This window comes from Nelumbo lutea, chromosome 8, assembly GCF_056320005.1.
Source record: "Nelumbo lutea isolate HS-2025 chromosome 8, American lotus-T2T, whole genome shotgun sequence".
Lineage (NCBI taxonomy): Eukaryota > Viridiplantae > Streptophyta > Magnoliopsida > Proteales > Nelumbonaceae > Nelumbo > Nelumbo lutea.
Genome location: NC_142691.1, coordinates 8,384,618 through 8,411,941, shown reverse-complemented (window position 1 = coordinate 8,411,941; position 27,324 = coordinate 8,384,618). Strand labels below are relative to the sequence as shown.

At 37.4% G+C, this 27,324-nt stretch overlaps 1 protein-coding gene and 1 long non-coding RNA gene across 4 annotated transcripts in view; one reads left to right on the top strand and one right to left on the bottom strand.

Moving 5' to 3' along the window:
• Positions 1–27,324, top strand: part of LOC148842529 (putative RNA-dependent RNA polymerase 3) — a 73,103-nt gene that overhangs the window by 19,364 nt on the left and 26,415 nt on the right. For all 3 annotated transcript variants that reach the window (XM_088956541.1, XM_088956540.1, XM_088956542.1), the window contains exons 6-13: positions 99–297; positions 378–465; positions 592–735; positions 14,698–14,760; positions 14,853–14,924; positions 16,507–16,613; positions 17,068–17,216; positions 23,212–23,434. In XM_088956541.1, coding sequence (XP_088812667.1) covers positions 99–297; positions 378–465; positions 592–735; positions 14,698–14,760; positions 14,853–14,924; positions 16,507–16,613; positions 17,068–17,216; positions 23,212–23,434 — 1,045 coding nt within the window. The remainder of the gene's footprint in view (positions 1–98; positions 298–377; positions 466–591; positions 736–14,697; positions 14,761–14,852; positions 14,925–16,506; positions 16,614–17,067; positions 17,217–23,211; positions 23,435–27,324) is intronic.
• Positions 1–27,324, bottom strand: part of LOC148842530 (uncharacterized) — a 63,741-nt gene that overhangs the window by 17,131 nt on the left and 19,286 nt on the right. The window lies entirely within an intron of this gene.

Sequence of the window (27,324 nt, the reverse complement as noted above, 5' to 3'; positions counted from 1 at the left end):
TTCCATAATATGAATCTCCTTTTTCTTTCCTTTTTTTCCTATATATTTCAAGAATGGTAACATTAGTTTCATCTATCTTATAACTATTTTTCTTCCAGTTTTCAAAGATGGAGGTAAAGAAAAAAAGAGGAAAAATCCAGCTTCATCACCTGTAAAATGTTATTTTGTTTGCCTGGAGTCTAACGCATCATTGGAGGAGAAAACACAATATATTTTATTTAATAAATCAGTTCATGAAGCACGGTCTGTGTTTATGCATGTACACACAGTTTCCAACATTTCTAAATATATGGCTAGGTTGGTAACCTATTTGCCTTCTTCTATGGCCATATTTATTCTTATTTCCTTTAAAACATCATGATAATTTGGGAGTGTAGGTTTTCTCTCATTTTGTCAAAGACCATCAAGCTTGAGGTAGATCTTGCATCTGTGGATATCCAAAGGATAGAAGACGAACCATGCCGGGTATTTCAGTTTGTTTCCTTTTAGTCTGTAGAAAAGGTTGAGATTACCTTGTTTAATATGCGTCTGTTAATAAAGCTTAATTTTTTGGTATTCATTTTGTTAAGTTGATATGCTTGTGAATTGTAGGATGAGGATGGACACATCATTTGTAATGAAGGTGGGGAACCTCTTATACACACTGATGGAACTGGTTTTATATCTGAAGACTTGGCTTTGAAATGCCCAATGAATGTGGTTAAAGGAAAGAATCTGAAGCAAGGAGAAATTATGGTTTGTAACTTTGTCTGTGTTTCATAATTTGTCAACTGAAAAATTTTTTAATGATAATTACCTTATTTTAAAAGTTGCACTCAAAAGTCGCTTGTGTGTTGAAAAGTATTTAATTCTTTCTAGAAGTTTATTTACTAGATTTTTTATTAGTGCTTGGAATGATCAAGGAAATATTTTCCTTCTTGTTTTTTTTTTTATTCCTGAACTTACCTATTAGAAGCTTCACTAGACAAATTTAGAATTTAAAAAATGTTCTTAATTTATTTTTGCTTGTTAAACAAGTTATTTTGTTTAATAAGCTATATTGGAGAGGACTGAAGCTTTGGGTTGTACGGTGTCTCAATGGCCGCTAAACTATTTGGGAATGCCCTTAGGGGATAACCCGAGGAAAGAGAGCTTTTGGAGCCCCGTAATTGATAGATTTGCTAAGAAGCTAGCCTCTTGGAAGAAGAACTATTTATCTCTGGGTGGTAGAATTACTTTGATCAAATCTACACTAGCTAGTTTGCCTGTGTATTATTTATCGGTTTTTAGGATCCCGGTGAAGATAAGTAGGAGTTTGAAGAAGTTAATGAGAGACTTCTTGTGGGAACCAGGGGAGGAGAGGAAGGATCACAGGGTGAATTGGGAACTAGTCTCTAGGAGTAGGGCTGACAGAGGGTTAGGTTTAGGTAACATTCGGTGGAAAAGTGAAGCCTTGTTGGGGAATGGCTGTGGAGGTGAGAGGGATAAGCTGTGGACAAGGGTAATTTTAAGTATTCACGGTTAGGCAGATGATGGCTAGGACACTGGGACTTTGGCAAGGTCTGTTGGTGCCTCTCATTGGAAATCTATACATGCCATTCTTCCTTCATTTTTGCAGCACATTAGGTATGATCTCTGCTCTGGGAATCAGGTAAAGTTTTGGGAGCACATTTGGGTGGGTGAGATACCTATGAAAGACCAATTCCCTTGTTTTCACTCTCCTGATTTAAGGGCAAGGTTGTGTCCAGTTTTCTAGTTCATTCTCAGTCTAATTTTGGGTTTGATTGGGATCTGGGGCTTAGAAGAGGCTTAAGGGATGTAGAGGTTGAAAATGCCATGAGTCTGGTTCAGATCTTAGACCGGGTGGTGTTGGATTCCTTTGAGAGGGATAAGAGACTATGGACCCTAATTCCCTCTGGAACCTTCTCTTGTGCCTCTTTCTTCAAGTTCCTATTGCCTTCATCCAGTCCATTTGCACAAAACTTTCCAGTTAAGGATGTTTGGGGTGAGCCGATTCCTCCAAGGATTGGAGCCTTTTGTTGGGAAGCCTTCCTCGGAAGATGTAATACATGTGACGTACTCCAAAGAAAAAGGCCTTTTTGGTGCTTGTCTCCGAATTGGTGCATTCTTTGCAAGGCTAATGGTGAAAGCTCCTACCACTTATTAGTTTCTTGCCCCTTTGCTACTGATCTTTGGGAATGGTTTCTTTCCACTTTTGGTTGCAGGTTGACCCCACCGCCAAACATTCAAAGTTTGTTTAGCCCCTCATTCTTTGGTTGGCCAAACAAAAGGGGAAGGATAATGTGGAGATGTGTGAGGGCTGCTGTTTGTTGGACTCTTTGGGAGGAAAGGAACACCAGAATTTTCTCCGAAATTGAAAGAAGTAAAGAATGCCTTATTGAAGTAGTAACCGTGAGGGTGGTTCGTTGGCTGAAATCTTTGGACCTGTTTGTTGATATTTCTACGGATATGTTGCTGAATAGCTGGCTGGAGGTGGCAAATTCTGCTCCTGCTCGCTCTTTAGTTTGTCTTGTGTGGTTACCACCAGGAAGTGGACTTATAAAGCTAAACTTCGATGGAAGTAGTGAAGGAAATCCAGGTCCATCAGGTGTAGGAGGGGTTTTCAGAGATGAGGGTGGGAAGGTGCTCGCTTTGTATTCAGGTTCCATTGGGTTTGGAGGCTCTCTCAAAGCTGAGGTCTATGCAGTACTGGAGGGTATAAGGAAGTCTAAGGAACTGAATATACAAAAGTTAGTTGTTGAAGGGGACTCAAAGCTGGTCTTAATTTGGTTACAAGAAGGTAGTGGACTTTGGAAATATGCTAATGAGAGGAGGGAGATTAAGTGGCTAACTAGAGGACTGGAAATCAAGTTTCAGTGGGTCAAGAGAACAGCAAATGCATTTGCTGATGCTTTGACAAAGCAGGGGGTGGGAAGGGATCAAATGTTTTGGGCTGTTCTGTAAATTTTTCCTTTTTGTTATCTTCCCGAAGAGAGTTAAGCCTGTTTATCTCTCTTTGGAGCGCTGTAACTAAATTCTTTTAATCTAATGAATTCCAGTTATTGATAAAAAAAACAAGTTATTTTGTTTCATAGAGCAAGTACTCGTCAGTTTATTGTTATACTTTAAACCACTAAGATAAGGTCTACACAACATGAAGTGGATAGAAAGGAATTTTATGTCCTCTCCCTTACTATAAGTCTATAACATGGATATTACCAGGCTAAAGTTCATAGCTTGTTGTGAAAAGGCATTAACCAGAAAACTTCCAATTATATGGAAAATGTTATAGCAGTAGTACTGCATATTCCATGAGCCAACTCTCTGAGAAGATTCTTAATCCACAACAGTCAAGCCACCCCATGAGCCATAGCATGATATTTAGCCTCTGCAGTAAATCTATTATAATTTCATTTGATCCGTTATATACACTTGTGTGTACCCCTTATTAACGTGTTTAATTTGAGAGTATTTTAAGTATTTTAACTAAACTGCAAGGCTAAAGATATTAAAACCCATTTGTTAAATAAACTCAATTTAAACCATTGAGAAAAATAGAAACCCTAACATAACATGCAGTGGTTGTAAGGGATAGAAATGGGTATTCAACCAGGGTGGCTTCTTCCTAACTTCTCAAATCAATTAATAAAGGTCACACACTTAAAGTCCCCAGTGGAATAGAAGAGAAAAAACATGGTGCCTTAAGATCTATAACTGACAGAGGGCCTGCTATTTTTTATTTTTGTATTTTCACCCTCTTCTCTTTATTCTCCTTGAAAAAACTATGTTTCTTGTTAAAAATCAAGTCATGTTTCTCTCAAATGATGTTTGCTTTTCTGTTTTGATGTAATAGCTTCAACTTTCACATCTTTCCCCAAATCAAATAGTCTCATGTTTTATGCTAGTTGGCGTTTTTTTTTTTTAATTTTTTTCTTATCAAGAAAAATATGGGTTTCTTTCATGTTTCTCTTTGGGTTTATTGTTGATAGTTTAGAATTGGTTGTTATTCTTGAGTTGATTTTTGCCCTTCTCTATAATGTTTTGCATAACTTTATTTCATTTTTCTTTTTTCCTCAATTTAATTTGTTAAACTAACAACTTTAAGTCATGTTGAACTGAAATCTATCAAGTCCGTATATCCAACTCCCTTAACAAATTTGACTTGAATTGGTATTTTGGTGATTCGTTGGATAATGAATCAAATTTGGATATTAGATAAAATTGGATTCGACTTGATATGTTTGTAGTCATAGCCATAATAGACCTACTTTTCCCATACCTTTCCTTTATTCATTTTATTTAAAGCATCCTTCACTTTAGAAATTCTAATTTTACAAGTACGTCCCCCACTAGCACCCTTTATATGTTCTTTATTTAGCAATTTATCAGAATAGATTTTGCATCTTTCCTTGATTTCCTAGTCTTTTATCAAGACTCTTTTCATCAAACATGATTTAAATCTCTTCCTTTTCTTTCTCTTACCTTTACAAGTTTATATACTCTATTTTCTCCATTTTAGTGCCTAGTTTATGAAAGAGTTTGTTACATGCCCTAAATTTAGCTTTGCTCATTTTCTTAACTTTCCTTTTTTTTGTGATTTTATATTTTTCCAAATTTTCTAAATTTTTAGTCTTTTACCATTTTTTTCATAATATGTCTGTTTTGCTTTGGTTATATTTTGAACCTCCTTATTCCACCACCAAGTTTCTTTGGAGTTTCAAAATTTTTCCTTTAGATTTTATTAAAACCTCTTTTTCTTACTTTCTTTATATAGCTAGCCATTTCAAGCCACATATAGTTAGTCTCCTCATCTAAATCCTATTTTCCTTTTATTATTAGTTTATCTTTAAATTGTGGCAAATTTTGGCCACGTTTGGAAGTGCTTCTATTATAATTCGGCCTGCCTTTGAGTTCTGTCAGTCTGATAACAGCCAAGAAGAGAGAAGAAAGAAGAAAGAAAGAGAGAGAGAAAGGAGGATAAAAGGAGAGAAGAAAAGTCTGGTTCGAATTCGGGAAAGATCACTTCTCCCATTCGGCCAGACATGTTTTATATTACTAATATAATGGAAAAGACACATGTGCCCTTATTTAAGTGAGGGACACTAGTTCTAATATAATATTACAGATCAGCAACCTCAACATAAGTATAAAGACAGAAATACCTCTACACTAACAAGTTCATTTGGTGAAAAAGCTCTAATTGTTTTTTTCCCATTAAAAAGCCTGTTTAAAAAGCAAAAAGTAAAATCAATTTAGCTTTTTACGTTTGCAAGAAGCTATTTTGAACAAAAATGTTGGTGACAAGCCCAACACTAAAAAAAGTGTTTTCAAAAAGCCCATTTCAAAAAGTGGCTTTTTAAGAAGCTCAAAAAAGTTGGTGACAAGCCAAACACTAAACAAGTGCTTTTTCAAAAAGTGGCTTTTTCAAAAGCCTATTTAGGACAATAAAATTCCCAAGCACCACCTTTCTCCTTTTAGATTTTCCCACTTAATTCTTAGGCACCTATTTCATCTCTCTTTTTCTTCTCTTTTAATGCACACATCTACCACTGTTAATCCATGTTGTGTGGTTAAGATTTTCCTTGGAATAATTTGCAAACCTTTCACATTTAAAGTATGTGTCCACCATAACTATCAAGGTGCCGGCTAGGTGATAAGGCTTGCTTGTGGAGGGTTACCTCACTTAACTGCTCCATATTTTTTACATGGTGCTCTTGGACACTTCTATATTCTTAACTTTTAAGATTAGGATAATAAACAAACATTATTAAACGAACTTATTCAGTTTAAGTTAAAATATTAGTTTCTTTTGATTATTTTTTTTATTTGTTGGGGCTCAATCAACATGTATACTATTTTGAACCCTTGAAGACTTCAAAACTTGAATTGATAAGCATGGAAGAACTTAAAATTTTATCCAATCAACACATATTGATTATTTTCATCTCTTCTTCCACCCTTTCTTTTCTTTTCTTCTTTTCCTAATACAAAAATAGAGGCTCAAACCGTTTATTTTCTGAAATTTCTTTTCTTCCATTTTTTCATGAATATGTTAATTTTCTATGTTCCAAATGAACTTACACATTTTTTGTGAAGATTATAGACAATTAATAGCGAAAGATGGTTGCTGCTTGCTATGGAACCTAAGGAATTACCCTAGGATTCATGGTTTTTATTCAAAAAGAACACATCACAGTGACTAGGTGACAATTAATAGTAAGAGGTGGGTTTTATTAAAAAAATCTCCTCACCTAGCTTTTCCTTGACTCCTTAAAAACTATGCCTCTAGGGTCCATTGCCTTTGATATTCAAGATATACAAAAACAGCTTAGCATGTGGAGCACGGAGTTGCATGGTCACAACACTTGGGATTCATGGTTTTTATTCAGAAAAGCACATCACCTAAGCAACTGGGTGACAAGTAATAGTGAAAGATGGGTTTTATTAAAAAAATCTCCTCACCTAGCTTTGCCTTGACTCCTTAAAAACTATGCCTCTAGGGTCCACTGCCTTTGACAATCAAGAAATATAAAGATAGCTTCGCATGTGGAGCAATGAGTTGCATGGTCACAACACTTTCTTTTGACCCTCTAGTAAAACTAAATGAAAAATCAAGTCACCCTATGTGTGCTTGCTTGGGTAATTTGGTTTCAATGTGTTCACATGGTCACCACTTGTTTGTGATCTTCTAATAAAACATAAACTTGCTATTAATCAAACGAAAAGCTAAATTATCCAGTGAGTGCATCTTCTATTGCTACCCCAAATGGCACACTAACAACCCGCTAACATATGAAAAACTAGAGATTGCCTCTAGGTCTTCTACCTTACTATGACAATTTAGAAATACTAGTGTAGCCTAACATGTTGAATGATGAGTTCACACGAACATGCTATTAATCAAATGAAAGACCAAATAACTGAATGAGTGCATGCTTGGGGGATTTGGTTTCAATGAGTTCACATATGAGTACAACATTTTCTTGCAACCCTATAATAAAACACAGACATGCTAACAATCAAATGGAAAATCAAATCACCCAATGAGTGCATGCCTTTTTCCTACCCTAAATGGTACAAAATGACTCACTACATATGAAAAAGTAGAAACTATCTCTAAGGTCTACTACCTTATTATGACAATCATAAATCTCAAGGTAGCCTAACATGTTTTGTTGTGATGTGTTCACATGGTCACAATACTTTCTCGTGGCCTTCCTAGAAAACACTAACATGCTATCAACAAATGAAAAACCAAATCTTCAAGGGAGTGCATGCTTGGGTGATTTGATTTCAATGAGTTCACGTGGTTGCAGTACTTTTTTGTGACCTTCCAATAAGCCATGAACATGCTATGATCAAATTTAAAACCAAATTATGTACATGCTAATCATCAAATTTAAATCCAAAATTCCAAATCACATTGGGACTGCATGCTTAGGTGGTTTGGTTTTGATTAGTTCACATGGTCACAACAATTTTTTTTTGGCAGCCCTCCAATAAAACATAGACATTAGGGGTAACCGAACAGTGGGGTCATTTTCTGGACCGAACCGATTTGTTCCGTTTTTACATTTAACCGAACTGAAACCGAACCGATGCAATCGGTTAACCGGCCGATCGGTTAACCGCGGTTTGGTTTTTCGGTTTTTTTTATGCCCTCAAAATAAAAAAAGGGAACTACGAGACAGGGAGAGTGGGAGTCTGAGAGAATGTCGCCGAAGCAGGAGGGATCGCTTCCGAGGGCGGAGCGTTGAAGGCCGTCGACGTCGGTCCGTTGGGGAAGAACGAAGAGAACTGGGAGAGTGAGAGTCTGAGAGAGTGAGAATCCGAAAGAGAGAGAGCTCAGAGAGAGAGGGAAAGGTGTCAGGTTGTTGTGGAAGCAGGAAGGATCGCCATTCGCCAGTGTCGCTCGAAGCAGGAGGGATCTCCATCGGTCCGTTGGGGAAGAACTGGGACTGGAAGAGACCAGAGAGTGGGAGTCTGAGAGAGACAGGGAGTGAGAGTCGAGAGAGCTCAGAGAGAGGGAGAGGGAAAGAAAGGGAAAAGCCAAAAATCTGTTCGGTTTTGCCAGTCTGGTTGCCAGTCTGCCACTGCCAGACTGGCGAACTAAAAATCTAATAAATGCGAGCTGAAAAGTCTCAGTTCGCATTTATTAGATTTTCAAAAACAAAACTAAATACAAATATATATATATATATATATATATATATATATATATATATATATAAATTACTATATAAAAGATGTAAATCAATCCTCAAATATTAGGTGTAAATTTGAAGATTAGAGGGAAAAAAAGGAAGAAGAGAAGTAAGAGCAGCAGTACAAGAGAAGAAGATGGCGAAAAGAGAAGGAAGAAGAAGAAGATTCGAAATTATCTTCCCTTTCTCCTCTAATCCTTTTTATTAAGAATTAATGTTAGAGTAATGACAAGTATGCCCTTAAGTGGGCGGCCAGCTAGGCAGTAACATAAAGAGATTAAACAAAAAGAAATAACAGGCCCATTAAGACAGGCCCATTAGCCAACAAGAAAAGAAAAGATATTACAAGAGAAGATACTAGGACCCATTCGGGCCAGTCTCTTTACACTCCCCCTCAAGCTGAGCATAGATGTCAATCATTCCCAACTTGCTTATATAGTGTGTCATTTTCCCTCTTGGAACTCCCTCGGTCAAGATATCATCCAATTGTTCGTTTGATGTGATGAATGGCAAACAAACTTCTCCTGAGGAAACTCTTTCCCTTATAAAATGCCTATCAACCTCAATGTGCTTAGTTCTGTCGTGTTGAACAGGATTATGTGCAATGCTGATAGCTGCTTGGTTGTCACAGTAGAGCATCATTGGCTTCTCGTAGTCAACCCCCAATTCTTCTAAAAGGGATCGTAGCCACAGTAATTTTGACACACCATGTGCCATTGCCCTGTATTCTGCTTTAGCTAAGGATCTAGCCACTACAGACTGTTTCTTACTCCTCCATGACACAATGTTCCTAGCGACCAGAGCACAATAACCAGAGGTGGATCTCCTATCATCAATACATCCTGCCCAATCAGCATCAGTGAAAGCTTCCAACTTCATGTGTCCATGTTTGGCAAATAGAATACCTTTCCCTAGAGTACCTTTCAAGTAACATAGAACCCTTTCTGCAGCAGCTAAATGAGTATCTCTGGGATAATGCATAAATTGACTAATAACACTTACTGCATAGGAAATATCTGGCTGAGTCATGCAAAGATATAACAACTTCCCAAGCAGTCTCTAAAACACCCCCTTATCAAATAAAAGCTCACCATCTGTAGCAGAAAGCTTATGATTAGGATCAATAGAAGTGGAGATTGGTTTAGCTCCAAGTTTACTAGTCTCAGCAAGGAGGTCAAGAACATATTTACGTTGAGAAATGAAGATACCATCCTTAGATCTAGCAACTTCAATGCCCAAAAAATACCTAAGATCTCCCAAATCCTTGATCTCAAATTCAGAGTTGAGAAATCTTTTTAGTTTACTGACCTCTTGAGTGTCAATTACCCGTGACCACAATATCATCAACATAAACTATCAAGAAGGCCACCAGAGAGGCATTTCTCTTCAAGAACAGAGCATGATTAGATTGAGTTTGTGTGTAGCCAAAGGAGACAAGAGCAGCCCTGAACCTCTCAAACCAAGCCCGAGGAGACTGTTTGAGACCATAAATAGATTTCTGCAGTTTACACACCTTGCCTTGCATTTCCTTCCCATACACCCCTGGAGGCAAACACATATAGGCCTCTTCATGTATGTCTCCATTCAGAAAGGCATTTTTAACATCAAACTGGTGTAGGGGCCAATCAAAAGTAGTAGCTAGAGATAACAAAACTCTGACTGAGATCATCTTAGCTACAGGAGCAAATGTCTCAAGATAGTCAATACCATACATTTGAGTGTAGCCCTTAGCAACCAGCCTAGCCTTAAGCCTCTCAATAGATCCATCTGAGTGATATTTAATGGTAAACACCCATTTACATCCCACTGGTTCCTTCCCTTCAGGCAAGTCAACAATATCCCAGGTATGGTTCTTATGCAAAGCATCCAGTTTAGCCATCATAGCATCCATTCAGGTTTAGATAAGGCTTCCGGTACGGACCTGGGTATCACACGGGAAGAAATAGAAGCAAGAAAAGAGTAGTAGGAAGGAGAGAGAAGGCTGTAAGACAGGTGTTTGGAGATACAATGGGCTGTACACTTCCGCTTGCCCTTGCGGAGAGCAATAGGAAGGTCAAGGTCTGGGAAAGATGTAGATGGGTCAAAAGAAGGCTGACCTGTTACCTCAGTAATGATGGGAGGAGCAAGAGGCTCTTCTGTAGGAGTGGAAACAACCTGCCCATGTCTGAATCTGTGCCTTTGGTACCACTTTTGGGGAACAGGATGAGGAGGAATTATAGGAGAATGAGGTGGAGGAGGAGGAGGAATAGGAATATCGGAGGTAGGTCCAGTGGGAGAAGTAGACACCTCATGATAGGACTCAAGAGGAATGGGAAGAGGAACAACTGGGGACATGGCAAAGGGCTCTTCAGATTTCTCCCCCTCAGGAGAAATGCTAAAGAAAGGAGTCAACTCAGCAAATGTGACATCTCGAGATACAAAGCGAGTGCCACTAACTGGATCAAAACAGCAATATTCCTTCTGTGTGGAAGCATAACCCAGAAAAACACATTTACGAGCCTTAGGTTCAAACTTGTGCTTTTGATGACTGTGAATATGCACATAGCAAGTGCACCCAAAAACACGGAGAGGAAGAGAAAAAATATCCTCATCCGGGAAGAGAAGGCTAAAGGGGGTTTTGAAGTTAAGGACCCGGGAGGGCATACTGTTGATAAAAAAAGTAGTAGTAAGAACATGGGATGTAAACAAGAGGGATCTGGTAACTTCAACCACATGTCTGTTCTTCCTTTCCGCCACCCCGTTCTGTTGTGGAGTGTAGGAACAAGAACTTTGATGAATAACCCCAAAAGTTTCAAGATAGGCGAAGAGGGTTTTCTCAAAATACTCCTTAGCATTATCAGAATGGAATATTTTGATCTGTGTTAAATTGGGTGAGGATGAGTTCATGAAATTTTTGCACAATAGCTGGTACTTCATCCCTGGATTTCATGAGATAAATCCAAGTGTAACGAGAGTAGTCATCAATAAAAAAGATAAAGTACCTGTAACCCCCCATAGTTGGCAAATGATATGGCCCCCACACGTCAGAGTGAACAATATGAAAAGGAGAAAGAAATCTTTTATTGCTTACTGAATAAGAATGTCTACAATGCTTTGCCTGTTCACACAACTCACAATGAAGACTCGATAAAGACACTCCCTTAAACATATTTGGAAAGAAATGACTCAAAGCAGAAAATGACAAATGACTAAACCGAAAGTGACATAACAAGACTTTGTTAACAGACTTTGACAAAACTGACTCTAAGGCAACTCCATGAGGTGGTCCAGAAGCTCGATCCGGTGTGTCCAGCAAGTATATTCCGTTCGCCTCATGGCCACTCCCAATCATCCTTTGAGATTGCAGGTCCTGAAAAACACAATGAGTGGGAAAAAAGGTTATGCTACAATTCATGGATTTAGTTAAGCTGCTAACAGATAAAAGGTTTGTGTTAAGTTTAGGGACATGAAGGACAGAGGATAAATAAAGGGTGTTAGAGGTCTTTATATCTCCTTTACCAGAGATGGGAGCAAGAGACCCATCAGGAAGGGATATTTTCTCTTTGCCAGAGAGAAGGTGGTATGAGCAGAAGAGATTAGACAGGCTGGTCATATGGTCTGATGCACCGGAATCAATAATCCAAGGGATTTTATGATTACCTGAAACTGAAGCATGATTTGTAGAAGCATGAATACCTGAGTGAGCAAATGTAGATAAAGATGATGTGTTGTTGTTGGAAGAGTGAGATGAAGAAACAGTAGCTTCCAAGTGATTTAGTAGCGTCCCATACTTTTCAAAATCCGCCTTCATTGCTGCCAACTACTCAATGGTTGATTTTTCTTCACTCTCCTTATTTCCTCCTTCAGGTACTGTAGCAACATTAGCTGTCTTAGGCTTTCCTACCTGACTGACCTTCTTAGAGCTGTTGTTATTCTTAAACCTATCAGAAAGAAGCTCAGGATGAAGCTTCCAGCAAGTGTCCTTTGTATGCCTCGGTTTCTTGCAATATTCACATATCTGCTCCTTTTTCTCAGTAGGACCCTTTGGCTTTATTCCAGCATGTGCAAAGTATTCTATAGGTGGACCCTGCAACTGAACCTGCCGCCTACTCTCCTCACTGCTTATCATAGCGTATGCCTGGGAAAGAGTAACCTCATCTCTGGCCAGGATATTTTGCTTAATGATGTCAAACTCAGGGTTGATTCCCGTGAGAAATTCAAACACCCTATTTCTCTCCACCAACTTCCTATACATTTCAGCATCATTCTTACTCTCCCATACAACTGTTTCCATAACATCAATTTCTTGCCATAGGGATTTCAGTATAGAGTAGTAGATTGCTACACTCTTCTCCCCCTGTCTTAGGTTTTTCACATCACTTTTCAACTTATAGACTTTGGCTACATTCAACTTCTGTGAAAAGGTCTCAGTAACACTGTCCCAAATCTCCTTAGCCAAAGACATTCAGAGATAATGCTGACTTATATGAGGTTTCATAGAATTGACCAACCATCCTATGACAATATAGTTCTCTTGCATCCATTTCTCAAATTCAGGGTCTGTCTCTTTGGGTTTCACTTTACTACCTGTGAGATACTCGAGTTTTCCTCTACTACAAACATAAATTCTTATAGACTGTGCCCAAGCAAGATAATTTGTCCCATCTAGCTTGATTGTGGTCACACCAGTCAAAACGGAATCTACTGAGCCAAGGCCGGAAACCGGCACTTGCTTGAACTCACTTCCATATGGCTCCATCAATCAAACGAAAATCAAAGAACCAGAAATTTTGTCTATATAAACTTACTTGAAGTCAAACCAGAACCCAGATGCTTGAAAACTAGGGTTTTACTCCGTCTAGCTGTTGGGGAGGAAGAGAGAAGATGCAACTGCTCCTACCAGAGCTTCCCAATCTCTTCCAAACTTGAACCGCCCTCCTTTAGGAGTCAAAAGACACCTCCCAAGCACAGAGCGCCACACCCAAAGCTTCACCTTTACATGTACCTTCGAAAATCTCTAATCGGCTAGGGTTTTGGGCAGCAACAGAACAACACCACTTCTTGGCAATATCCAGCCAGATTTAAACTCTCCAAATCCTCTACCAACTAGGCCAGAGATCCTCTGAACTATAGAGAACCTATCTCTCCATACACTCTCTTAATCTAAGGGTGTATGGGAAAAGAGGAAAAAGAAAAAAAGGAAGAAACCAAGATGTAAATCAGTCCTCAAATATTAGGTGTAAATTTGAAGATTAGAGGGAAAAAAAGGAAGAAGAGAAGTAAGAGCAGCAATACAAGAGAAGAAGATGGCGAAAAGAGAAGGAAGAAGAAGAAGATTCGAAATTATCTTCCCTTTCTCCTCTAATCCTTTTTATTAAGAATTAATGTTAGAGTAATGACAAGTATGCCCTTAAGTGGGCGGCCAGCTAGGCAGTAACATAAAGAGATTAAACAAAAAGAAATAACAGGCCCATTAATAGAGGCCCATTAGCCAACAAGAAAAGAAAAGATATTACAAGAGAAGATACTAGGACCCATTCGGCCCAGTCTCTTTACAATAAATATATATTATTGTATATATCGATTGGTTCGGTTAACCACCGGTTTTTTTAAATGGTTAATCTAAACCAAACCGAAACTGTCGGTTTTTTTATAATGTCGAACCGAAACCGAACTGACCGGTTCGGTTAACCGATTTTTCAGTTCGGTTTCGGTCAGTTCAGTTTTTCAGTTTTTTTGCTCACCCTTAATAGACATTCTATCAATTAAATGAAAGACAGAATTACCAAGTGAGTGCATGCTTATTGTTGCTACCCTAAATGGTACATGAACTACCTGCTATCATATGATAAAATGGAGACTAACTTTATGATCCATTACCTTATTAGGAATATCAAGAAATGTGAAGGTTGCCTAACATGTAGAGCGATGAGTTCACATAATCATAATACTTTCTTGTGGCCTCTAAAAAACCCATACATGCTATAAGTCAAAGGATAAACCAAATCACATAGTGATTGGATGCTTGGATGATTTGGTCTTCATGAGTTCACAACAATTTGTTGTGACCATCCAATAAAACACAAACATGCCGCTATTAGTCAAATGAAAAACCAAATAACCTAGTGAAGGCATGTTTGCTATTGTTTCACCAAATGGTACCTGAGCAACCCACTATCATATGCAATAGAGGCCAGGCTAAACGAGAAGCCATTGAAACCAAAAAGGTCTTTAATGAAGTTGAAAGTTTCTTGGTCTAGTTTTATGTTGATGGGTGGTCTGGTTGGCTTTTTAGTGATTGATGGATGGTGAGTGCTAGGTGTTGATGGGTGGTCTGGTTGGCTTTTATACCCTATTGTATGTTTTCATGGGCACAGCTCTTTCCTTAAAATGTCTTCACTACATCTAAAGCTGTTTACACCATATAAAGTGATACAATTGTCATGCTTGTTGGAGTAAAGGTATTTAACAGTGGAACACTTCACCATCTGGCATATATTTCATCCTTCTATCTGAATACTTTTCTGTTTTGTAGAGGATTTCAGGTCATGACGGAATTGAGGAGAAGTCAGAGTTGAGATGGTATATTCAGGAACCAGTATGCCAACTGTGGTACTCTTTCTCTGTGTTTCTTTTTGTGTTTCACAGTTAATTATTTAATGCTAAGAGGACGATTTTGTTTCGTTCTAGCCACTATTAATTCAGTTCCGTTTGTTCAACAATGGTTGTGCTGTCAAGGGAACTTTTCTTGTCAACAAAAAGGTAAGCATTAAATTAATTAAAGTATAATTCAACTAGGACTGGATGTCTTTAAAGAGTGAGGTCACAACGAAATGACATATTTCCTTAGCTTGCTTGTAAAAATTACATATTTAAAACATTATCTGTATGCTATTAGTTTTGTGTCATATTTAACCTTTTTTTTTGGGTAAGAAGTAACCTACTTAGGTGGTTTATATGTCATCGGAACTTTTGATGTATGAAATTCTTATGGTGTATAAACTTTCCATTTAAAATATTAAGAGATTTTATGTCCTTGTCTTTGGCTCTTCGCTTGTTTGGATCAGCACCAAATCAAGTTTTTGATAAAAAATCTTTATTTTGGATGAAGAATTGTTCAGAAGTACAAATAGTGCTGAATGCGCCTTATGATAATCTTGGGCTGGTTCCAGCCACTTAAGCTCCCTTGGCTCACTTATCTTACATGATTTCTATTACAACTTTCTTCTTTGAACTCCTTGTTTAGCCATTTCATTGGATAAACAATTGGCAGATCTCTGAATCCAATTAAACCTAATACTTGCCCCTATCTACAATGCTAATGTTCATACTTGTCTCAAGAAGTGTCTATACTATGAAAGGCCCAAGATTATCATTTTTGAACCATATTTTTGAAGATAAATAAAATAGAAACTTCATTAATAAAAGAAGAGATTACAATCAGATAAGGTGATGCGAGATCACCAATCAAAGAAAACAAGAAAAATACATAAAGAACAAAACATGCATCAGTTCCTCATTATCAAATCTAAACAAGACCAGAAGGCTCTCTTCAAAAGGATCATAGGTCAGATCTTTTGAACAATTTCATACCCAGCTTTTGGTCTCCTTCTACCATTAAGTTCCTGTAGTTGAGAGAATGACCCAATCTGAGTTTATTAGTAAAGCTACAAACTCTACCCTGGTTTAATCACCATAAAGAACTAATCTTGAGAAGAGTCAAGATTCATCCAAAATCACTCTGGAAGACAACATACCTAAATCTCCTAGACTAGTCATACTGCATCCATCAAAGTTAATAAAATTAGGGGGTGGAAGAGAATTCAATATAAGTGATGTTTCTTGCTAAGGATGAATCTACAATACCTTGTCATCCTCTAACAATATCATCAGTGGAGAGGGGCAAAATTTCCCAGTGATTTTACTGCAATAAGCCAGCTATAGTAACGCGTTCCCAATTACTGCCTTAATTTGCTCTTTTTCTTTGAAGATTTTTTTTACATTTCTATATTCCCATATATTCCAAAGACTGTAGCCTTTCTATTCTCTTCTTAAGGGATGGGAAAACAGAAGTCTTAAAGAGTTGGATGAGTTTGCTTGCAGACAAATAGAGAAAAGAATAGGAGATTAGTACTTAAGTCTTAGTAGATAGGAAATATTCTCACAGATTGCTTTGCAAAGGAAGCATATACTAGTTGGTAAGTACCACTTTGTTCTTCCTTTTTGCTAGTCTTGCATGGACTCCTAAATTTTTGAAGCCTAATATTCAATTTATGTTTTATTTTTCTCTTCCTACCAACATATTCTTTTTGGTGTTGATATCTTGTACTTCCAAATTTTGTAGCTTCCTCCTAAAACAATTCAGATAAGACCTTCAATGATAAAAGTTGAGGCAGACCCAAAGCTTTCATATGTTCGAACTGCCAATTCATTGGAGATAGTTGCAACAAGGTAAAGTTCAATAATTAAAGAAACTATGGATTTTTCATTAATTGTATAAATACATATTTAATTTTCAGTAACTAGAAATCATTTTTTATGTGCTGTGCTAGTAGGCAACTCAGCTGCTTTTGCAACCCCAGTAAGGGTTCACAAAAATATTTGTGTTTTCATATAGGCCCTATGTTGGGTTGCTAGGCAGCCAAGCTCTTCTCTAGCATTTCACTTTATTGTATACAACATTAAGTCAAATTGAAGTTTATTAAACTTGAAGAAGTGAGTTGTCTAGCTCAGGTAAGATGGAATGATGTGTGAAATTTAAAAAAAAAAGTCTTTTATTCTTTACCTTGACATAATTTTGGTATGATTTAGCAAATTATCTACTGTATTCTTTTTTCTTGGTGTTTAAATCCTACATTGGAACAGTATAGAGCCCATTCCATTTTTTCTAATCTCTCTCTTCCAGTAATCAACCAAGGATGTCATATCTATCAAAATATTTAATTGCACTTCTTAACTATGGAGGGGTTCCAACGGATTACTTTATGAATCTTTTGATGAATGCATTGGATGAAGCTCAAAGTATTCACTCCAATAAACGAGCAGCATTAAAAGGTATTATTCATTGTCATATTCTCAATAGATCGGTTTTATTGTATACACAAAAAAGTATTCCTTTTCATCATCATCTTTTTTTGATTATGTTAAAACTTATGAATTTTGGTGCCCTTTCATTATCATCTTGGATCACTTTCAGAAACTTGATTTCTGTTTAGATGGGAACTGAAGGATAAACTTCCTTTAGGGTGTTGTCCAACTCAACCCAGGATTAGAACTTTAGAAGGCCCTTGGACGGAGAAGCAGAGTGTGTCATGCTGCTGACATGGCTGGAATAAACTAAAATTGAGCCTAATCAATCAGATTTTAGGTGTGAAAAGAATGTATCGATAGAAAGTTCTGGTGGAGCCTCTCTATGGTGTTTTATCTAGAAATCAGATGTTGGATCCTATGTGTTGAACCTTTGGGGTAATCTTGTTCCACCTAGAGTGGAAGCTTTTGCTTGGTTTTTGGCATTGGATTTCATTCTTGCCTTGGACCATTTGAAAGCTATAGGATTTCAAGTTCAACTTCCAAGCATTTATAGATTATGCATGAGTCAAGAGGAAAATGTGAAACATCTGATTCATACATTGTTCCTACGTGGAATTTATTTGGAGGTAGTAAGAAGGTGGAGATTGTGTGGAGTGTAGTGCCTTTTGTTGTTTACTGCTGCATTTGGATAGAAACCGTAGTTTTTTTCAAGACAAATATATTTCAAGAAGAAAGCTGATTGTGGACATGTGTTTCCAGATCATGGAATGGTCTCATTTTCACCAAGTATTTGAAGGTATTATTAGTTAGGGGGTGCAACTCATGGGATGGGTTGAGGGTCAACCCAGGTCCAACCCTAAGCTTCAAACCTCGGGCTCAGGCCTGGCCCAACCCGAGGTCAAGCCTTTTATGAGTAGAATGGGTTAAAAATATGTATAAGTTCCATTATTAAATGCACATATACATTTTATACATTTGTACATGCCTTATCTCAACTATATGGGGTCGGCTTATCATGAGAGTTTGGCAGAAGTTTTAGTGCTGGTTGCCAACCTGAAGCACCCTCCTCCTTTACAATTTGTACATGCATACACAATTAATAAAAGATGTTTTATATAAAGAAAATGCATTATGTGTGTATTTATACATGTTTTATGTAAAAGTCCGAGTATAGGTTAATCATCTACGTATTGTAAATAACTAAATATATACTCTAAGGTGCACATGGGTATAAATATGTGATATATATGTCATGAATACATAATATACACATTCACATTTGTATGTATATCATACAATATCCGGCGGACTTGGGCTAGGCAGGCTTGAGCTTGGGCTACTCAAGGCCTCAACCCACCAACCCAAGCTTAGGTCAGGCCTGAGTTTTCTGGCCCAGTCCTAGCCCGGAGCCTGAAAACATAGGCCCAGCCGATTTCAATACCTTGGGTTGGGTTAGGTCGGGCCTGCCCAAATTGCACCCATGCCCTAGTGTCAATAGAGCTGATTTGAAGGAAGGCTATTGTTGTCATTCATAAGAAAAGAAAGGCTATTGTTCTCTTTGGGATTAGAGGCTGTGGTGGGAGTCTTGTTTTGTGTTTGATTTTGGGTTTTATTTTATTTTGGAGTAGTATCAGAATGTAATGGCTCCTTGATGTAGGACCAGCTCAGTTCTAGTCCTTAGAGAATGTGAATGGTCTTCTTGGATCAGAATTTTATGGCCATTGATGGCTGTAATGGTTTCTTGAAGGAATAAGAGAGAAAATAGGGAGAGAAGAAGAGAGAAAATACCTGGAATCACTCACAGGGTGCCTAGAATCACTCTAGGGCATGTGAATCACTCACCATAGCTAGCATAAGCTGAAGAAAACTCAATATAATTCATTGGCTTTGTGTAAAACGCCCATACATATTTATAGACTCTAAACTCATAATAACCCTAGGAGTCAAACTGTTAGACTCATAATAGTCTTAGGAGTCAAACTGTTAGACTTGATAATCCTAGTAGGACTCCAACTAAGTTGTCATATCCTATTTCAATTCAAAGAAGACTCAATAACTCTAATCCTACTTATGCATTGACTCTGAAATTTTAAACATAAGCAAACTATAACTAGACAAATTAAACCCTATCATTGGACCCCACAGAAATTTTAAAATGACAAAAATACCCCTACTGTCCAAAAATACAGAAATACATAAAATATCATAAAATTCCAATTTTGACTCTTCAGCTCCTGCATCATTCTTCCCTGGTTGAAAAAAACTCGTCCTCGAGTTTTGAAGAACTTGAGGATGAAAAGTTGATATGCCCCAATTACAAAGGGAGTAGGACTTCCCATAGCTACGTGCTTGGACCGTAGAGTAGAGGCCACACACAGAACTAGAAAAAGATCTTGAAAGAAATGTATTTCTGAAACACTACCTTCCCTAACCATCTTTGTTAAATCATCGATAACATTAGTTTTTTGAACACTTAATTCATCAACTAACCATTGTGATGAATCTTCACCTCGCTTATCCAAACTCTTAATTGCAACATTTGGAACCTTTCCTTTGACCTCTAGCTTAGGAATCACCATCTCTATGTGTTCTGCTATCCTTGGTTCTTCAACAAACTCTAGGACTCCTTCCATTGTTGATGTTGGTGGAACTTGTGCTATGTTAGGTTGTAATTCTTGAATTAGTTCTAGTTGAACTTGAAAGGTAAAGTTACTTACTTTTTTATTAGGATCTACTACAGTCAACACATTTGTATCTTGCACCTGAATTTCTTTAATTTGCTCCTCTTCTATTTCTTCTTGATCATTAACCTCAGGCTGATCATGGGTGTTGGAATCATCTACTTTCTTTTCAACTTTGTACCTTCTTCCCATTGACTTCAAGTTCTTTGTTGTAACCTGCTGCTTCTTCTTTTGCTCGAAATTAGTCAACTCCATGTATAGATCATCATGGAAGTCTAGTGGGATGCACTTTTCTTACAAACACCTCTTCATATCTGCCCATGTACTAATTGGATCATCGCCTCTATTTTCTAGTCGTTGCTCTAGAGTTCTCCACCATTCTTTAGCATGACCCGCCAGCTTCATGCACGCAAATCTAATCCTTTGTTTGTCAAGCATATCATGCCAATCAAAATATTCTTCTAGTTCAGCCACCCAATCAAAGAATGCTTGCGGATCATCATCTCCTTTGAAATCTGGTATTTCCCTTTCTCTTCTAACATGTTTGAAAACCTTGCTCCCGTAGCCAACATTATTAGATCTGTTTTCTGCCACCATCTTTTTGAACAAGTCAACCAAAGATCATATGGTTCAGAAACCCAATCATCATTGATTCTAGACCTGCAAGGTTGTCTAGAAGATACCCTAAGCCTATAGAATCGGCCACTTTGTGAGAACATAGTGAATAAACCATTAGCTCTGATACAAACTGATGTAGGTCCAGCTCAGTTCTAGTCCTTAGAGAATGTGAATGGTCTTCTTGGATCAGAATTTTATTGCTGTTGATGGCTGTAATGGTTTCTTGAAGAAATAAGAGAGAAAATAGCGAGAGAAGAAGAGAAAAAAAATACCTGGAATCACTCATAGGGTGCCTAGAATCACTCTAGGGCATGGGAATCACTCACCATAGCTAGCATAAGCTGAAGAAAACTCAATATAATTCGTTGCCTTTGTGTAAAACGCCCATACATATTTATAGACTCTTAACTTATAATAACCCTAGGAGTCAAACTGTTAGACTCGTAATAGTCTTCGGAGTCAAACTGACTTGATAATCCTAGGACTCAAACTAAGCTGTCATATCCTATTTCAATTCAAGGAAGACTCAATAACTCTAATCCTACTTATGCATTGACTGAAATTTTAAACATAAAACTATAACTAGACAAATTAAACCCTATCATTGGACCCCACAGAAATTTTAAAATGACAAAAATACCCCTATTGTCCAAAAATACAGAAAAACATAAAATATCATAAAATTCCAATTTTGATTCTTCAGCTCCTGCATCACTCCTTTTGGTTTCTTTTCTTTGTTTTGTTTGTAGTGAAATCTTATCACTGGAATTTAGTATGAAATTATCTAATAATCTTTCTTTGTTTCCTCTCATGGAAATTTTTCTTCACTATAAGAAAAGGTCATTCTAGGAGTTTCAAAATAACTAAAACCCAAAAGAAAAACTTCATTTGATAATAAAAATAGTTGTTTACAGTCCATCCTAAGAAATCAAAACCTAACCTAAGATCTAAGAAAGACCAATCCACAGAAAAAAAACTTAGACCTAGGAAATCAATTTCAACCACTGTTCTCACTGTGAAAGGTCCAAAAATAACCAAAGTTTCCCAAAGGATCATATGAAAATACACCTACCCTGTCCATACTTTTACATTAACCCGCTCAAATCATATACAAGTTGCATGGTCGTGGGCTCATTGGATGGATAACTGAATGATCTTTCTAATGGTATCGAACTCAAAGCATTTGGACAATAGAAAACAATGGCCTAAAGTAAAGCGAGTATTTGACTATTCTTTGGCCAAGTAAACTGTTAAATTGATAGCAAGTTATGGTTTTCGGTTTAACTGAACTAGAACCCTGGAAGGTTGATGGTCTAAAACTATTCCTAAACATTGCTCTTAAATAGAATTTCAGGAGAATGAGATACTTAACTGGAATACCAAGGCATGGATCTTACCTAAGCATATACCCTGACCTCCAAGGACCCATCCTGAGGTTATAGTGCAAAGGTCAATATTATCGCTATGGTTGCCTTGGGTAAGCACCAAGAGATTTAATTTTTATACCTTGCCTATATAAGAACCACTATCTTTCCTTAGGCCTGAGAGGAAAAATAATATGTAGTTGTCTTGTTCTCCTTTCACCTCAAAGGGGTTAGTCTTGTATTTAGAGATTGGAAGAGGTAAACTGCTTTGTGAGCCTAGTTGGATGGGGGGTGGGTTAGTTGCATATCCTATGGTGTCTGAAGGCAATCTTCTCATTATCCAAGTACATTTGTAACATTCTTTCAATTTGTGAGAGTGCAACAAAGTATGATGGTGTAGATCCCTTTTTTTTATTTTCTTTAATTGGTAATAGATCGATGAATTTAAACCTACTTATCAAATAAATAAATAAATAAAAATCATCTAAGTTTTGTCCTGACTAATGGAGTCAATTACATGAATACTCAATTACAGCAGAAAAGCTTACTCCTTTGAAGGAGATGATTGAAACATCAAGCCAGCCACTCAACACCTTTGACAAGTCCCCAACAATCTTACCTGTTGAGAACAGTAGGACCTCAATACAGATCAGGCTGATTGCTCTTCTCCTGGAAGAACTACAAGTACATTACATGACCTTCCTAATCCATCTGTATAGAATGCTCGTTCTATTGAATATAACCTGATCACCACTGGGAGTTCCATTCTACCCTGAAATTAATATAACCAATAACAACAACAACTTGGCTCACATGGCATTGCCTTATGTTGGGGGGATACATGGAAAAAGGTGCAGGGAACAGATATAGAGCATTGGGGTAAAGAGTGAAGGAAGAGTATGAATCCATGAGTAATAGGGAAGCAAAGGGTTTAAGTAACTGGGTTGTGAATGGGAGGGGTAAGGCCAAAGAGGTGAGGTTGACTAATTTGTTAGTCTTGGACCTCTTGGTTGACTTTTTTGGATGGTGTATTGGTGTGGACCTCTTAATTATTTTTGGGCTGCTTATAGGAATGAGAAGCTTAAGTAGGAGCAGTTGGTAGTGATCTAGATTTGTGGTTAACTGGAAAAATGAGTTTTGTGGATTAGCCTCTTAGATCTGCCTCTTCTTTTACTTTTAATGATTTTTGTACTCTTTCTTTTATTTTAATGTTTTTTGCTATAAAAAAATTGTTACTAGTCTCTTACCTTTGCCTCTTCTTTATGCAAATTTCCATTTGTATTTATTCCTTTTCTTCCTAAATTGAGTTAATTCTTGTTTATAGGTTTTCCCCTAATTTCTTTGCTTCACCTGCAGTTGCTCTCAGGTATGGTGACATGGATGATTTTCTTGTATCAAGAATGATTTTATGTGGAATTCCCCTTGAGGAACCATATTTACAAACTCGCTTGTCAGTGCTAATGAGGGAAGAAAGGAAGGGCCTAAAGGCAGGAAAGATTCCTATGAGTGAGTGTTACTATTTGATGGGGACAGCTGATCCAACTGGGATGCTGGGCACGAATGAAGTTTGTGTTATCCTGTATGTATTTCTGCAGCCATGTTGTTTTTGTTTTTTTTCTTGATTTTACAACTATTGGATCACATTTTGTTGGAAAACTATTTAGCAATGATTAACAAAGTTAAGACTGTCAGAACATAAATCTTGAAACATTGTTTTGATATAATTAATTATTGAAGCATGATCATTTTAGTGGATGATGATAATTTTCCAAACTAATAGCTACAGCTAATCATCTTTGCAATTTAATACTCCAGAATGCATTAATGACAAAAGCAATGGACCGTTCAAAGATTGTGCAATTGATGCCAAGATACAGATATGGGTGAGGACAAAAAGGGAAATAAAGATTGTGGTTATCATTTCTGAACCAGAATGCTGTTAACAACCTTTATTTTGCTTTTTGATTCGAAGTAATGCTTTCTACAAGTACCTGTGAAATTTGGGTAAATGCCAAAAAGTATCTTAACTTTATCCATTCACCTATATTAATACAATAGGATCACTGGAATTCTAACAAGTTTCAACTTGAAAATGTTGTTTTCAATCTTCCAGTTCGTGAGAGAACACCAAAGGTTTCAGGGGTGTCCAATGTGATAATCGACCCCCACCTCCAATGAGTCAAAAGCCCTTGAAGGGATAAAGGATAAATATAAAGAATTACAAAAGAGCCCTTAGAGGGCTGAAAGATAAAAGGAAGAAAATATTAAGACTATAGTACAACAAGGACCATAAAAGTACAGTACATCAAATGTCTTCCTTCTCCCCCTCAAACTGTTGCTGAGACATAAGAATCAGTTTGCCCATAAGTTATAGATGTCCAGATCTCGTCATAGGCTTTGTAAGTATATTCGCAATCTACAAATCAGAAGCTATATGTAGAAGAGAGATGGAGCCTGCAAGACATAGATCCCTAATAAAGTGACAGTCCACCTCAATGTTCTTAGTTCTCTCATGGAACACTAGATTAGATTCAATCTTGATGACACTAGTGTTATCAACACAAAGAGGAATAGGTGTAGGGAGGTGAACACCAAGATCAGCAAGGAGAGACTGAAGCCAAACAATCTCACTGCACATAGATGGCTTAGTTCTATATTTGGCTTCTGTAGATGACTTAGAAATTGTTTGTTGTTTCTTGCATTTCTAGGAGATGAGGGAGTCACCCATAAAGACATACCACCCTGTAGTAGACCTTTTGGTGTTGGGTTAGCCTGCCTAATCTGCACCAGCATAAGCCCTCAACTAAATAGGAAAGGAGGTAAAGAATAGTCCTTGAGATAAAGTGCCATGGGCATAACGAATAATCCAGTGGACAACAATCATGTGGGGTTGGTGAGGGGCTGAAACAAATTGACTAACTACCTGAACCACATGAGAGATGTCTGGACGAGTCATGGTGAGATAGATGAGGGACCCAACAAGTTGTTGATATAGAGTAGCATCAGGAAGCAAGGTCCCATCACATTTAGACAACTTAACTTTGAGCTCTAGAGATGTATCAACCTGTTTGGTTCTATAAGACCAACGAGCTTAACAAGATCAAATACATATTTGTGCTGGCAAACAAAGTAACTTTGATCACCATGTTGTATTTCCAGCCCCAAGATATAAGTAAGAGAACCCAAGTCTTTCATATGAAAAGAACTGTGGAGAAGAGACTTGGTTCATGAATTCCATCCTCATCATCCCCAATCAACAACGATCAACATATCATCTACATACAATAGAAGGATTGTAATGCCTTGAGATCTTTGACGAACAAAGAGTGAGTGATTAAAGGCACTTTGATGATATCCAGCAACAACAACATCTTGAAACTTCCCAAACTAGGCCCGATGAGCTTGTTTGAGGCCATGTAAAGATTTCTTTAGCTGACAAACAAGGGAAGGATCACCACTGTATCCAAGAGGAGGCTTCATGTATGTTGTCTCCTTTAGTTCACCATGAAGAAAGGCATTCTTCACGCCTAACTGATAAATGGCCATGAATGCACAACAGAGAGATCTAGGAGGATATGGACAGCAATAATCTTGGCAACTGGAGAAAATGTCTCCTCATAGTCAATGCCATATTCCTGGGTGTAACCTTGAGCAACAAGACGATCTTTGTACCGATCCAATGAACCATCAGACTTCAACTTAATGGTGTAAACCCAATGACTTTCAATGACTAAAGCATCTGAGGGAGGAGCCATCAAATCCCAAGTATCATTCTCATGTAAGGCATAATTTCTGCATCCATGGCTTTTCTCCAATGCATAGTTGTTAGCGACGCCTAGGTGACAGGGCGCCCTTTGAGGCTCAACTCGCCTAATCGCCTAACAGTTTTCTACTTTCTACTATAAAAAAACTTTTTTATTCATTCTTTTTTGAGATTATAATTATAAAACAGACATTATTAAACTAAAATAATCATTTTGTGTGTTTATATACTAATTTCTTTTTATTATTTTCTTATTTATTAGGGTTTAATCAACACAAACATTGCTAAATGCTGTATTAAACCCTCAAAGACTTAAAAAACTGCACCAATAAGTAAGGAAGAACTAAAAATTTTATCTAATTAGCACATTTTCCTCTTCCATATTCTTCTTTTTCTTTTTCTTCTTCTTCTACTACTAATACTACTACTGCTACCAATACTTTTTATTTTCTTCTTTTCCTATAACAAAAATAAGGGTTCAGCCCCTATGTTTTTTGAATTTTATTTTCCTTCTTCCTTTTCTTCTCATGAATATGTTAATTTTCTATACTTTAATATGAAATTTATACTTTTCTTATGAAAATCATGAATAATTATTAAAGAAATATGGTTATGCTACCTAGGGAACTACCCTAGGATCTATGTTTTTAGCATAAAAAATTTATCGCCTAGGCGACTAGGCGCCCCCCAGTTGCCTAGCCTCGCCTTGGCGCCTTGAAAACTATGCTCCAATGAGGACTGATAATGGCCTATTGATATGAGCGGGGAATATCTGTGATATAGCGATCAAGAGGTCTAGAAATACGAGAGGAACGACAAAGAGATGTGGTAGGAATAGTAATGGAATCTAAAGGAGCATTACTTATAGGAGCATCAATGGAGGAACGATTTGGGCCTGGAGGAAGTGGGGACGTGGGGTTGTAGGTGTAGGATCTGGGGCATGTAATCTTTTGTGAGAGAAGGTGAGAAAATCTTTCACACCAACTAGAGGAGAAACATCATGTGAGTTAATTTTGCAAAACAGAGATGGATAGAGTAAATAGTCTAGCAACAACAACAAAAAAGGAAATATGCTCAAGGAAGACAACATTTCAAGAAACACGAATGCAATGAGCAGAGGGATCTAACAAAGAAATCCTTTGTGATCTGGACTAAATCACGTAGGCACACATAACAAACTGTACGGATAACTTGGAACCTTCTCGAGACGGAAGATGAATAAGGCAAAGACTCCCAAAAACATGGAGACTAGATAAGTCTGGAGGATGACCAAATAGTTTTTGAAAAGGAGACTTATTAGCAAGAATAGAAGAGGGAACACAATTAATCAAGAAAACAACGATACTAGCAACCTCTACCCAAAATGAAGAAGGGGCATTTGATTCTTGCAGTAGGGTTCTCACAACACTAAGCACATGACCATTTTTACACTCAATCACTCCATTCTATTGAGGTGTGTCTGGACAACTTCGTTGAACAATCCTATGACTTCTCAGGTAGGATAAGAAGTCTCCATCAGTGTATTCTTCCCCTGAATTTGAGTGGAGAATATGCATATGAGACTGAAATCGAACTTGTATCATAGCATGAAAAAGCCAAAATGTAGGATATACTTCTGATTTATGTTTCAGAAAGTAAATCCATGTGTACCTGGTGTAGTCATCAATGAACAAGACAAAGTACTTATATCCGGGCTGAGAAATAAT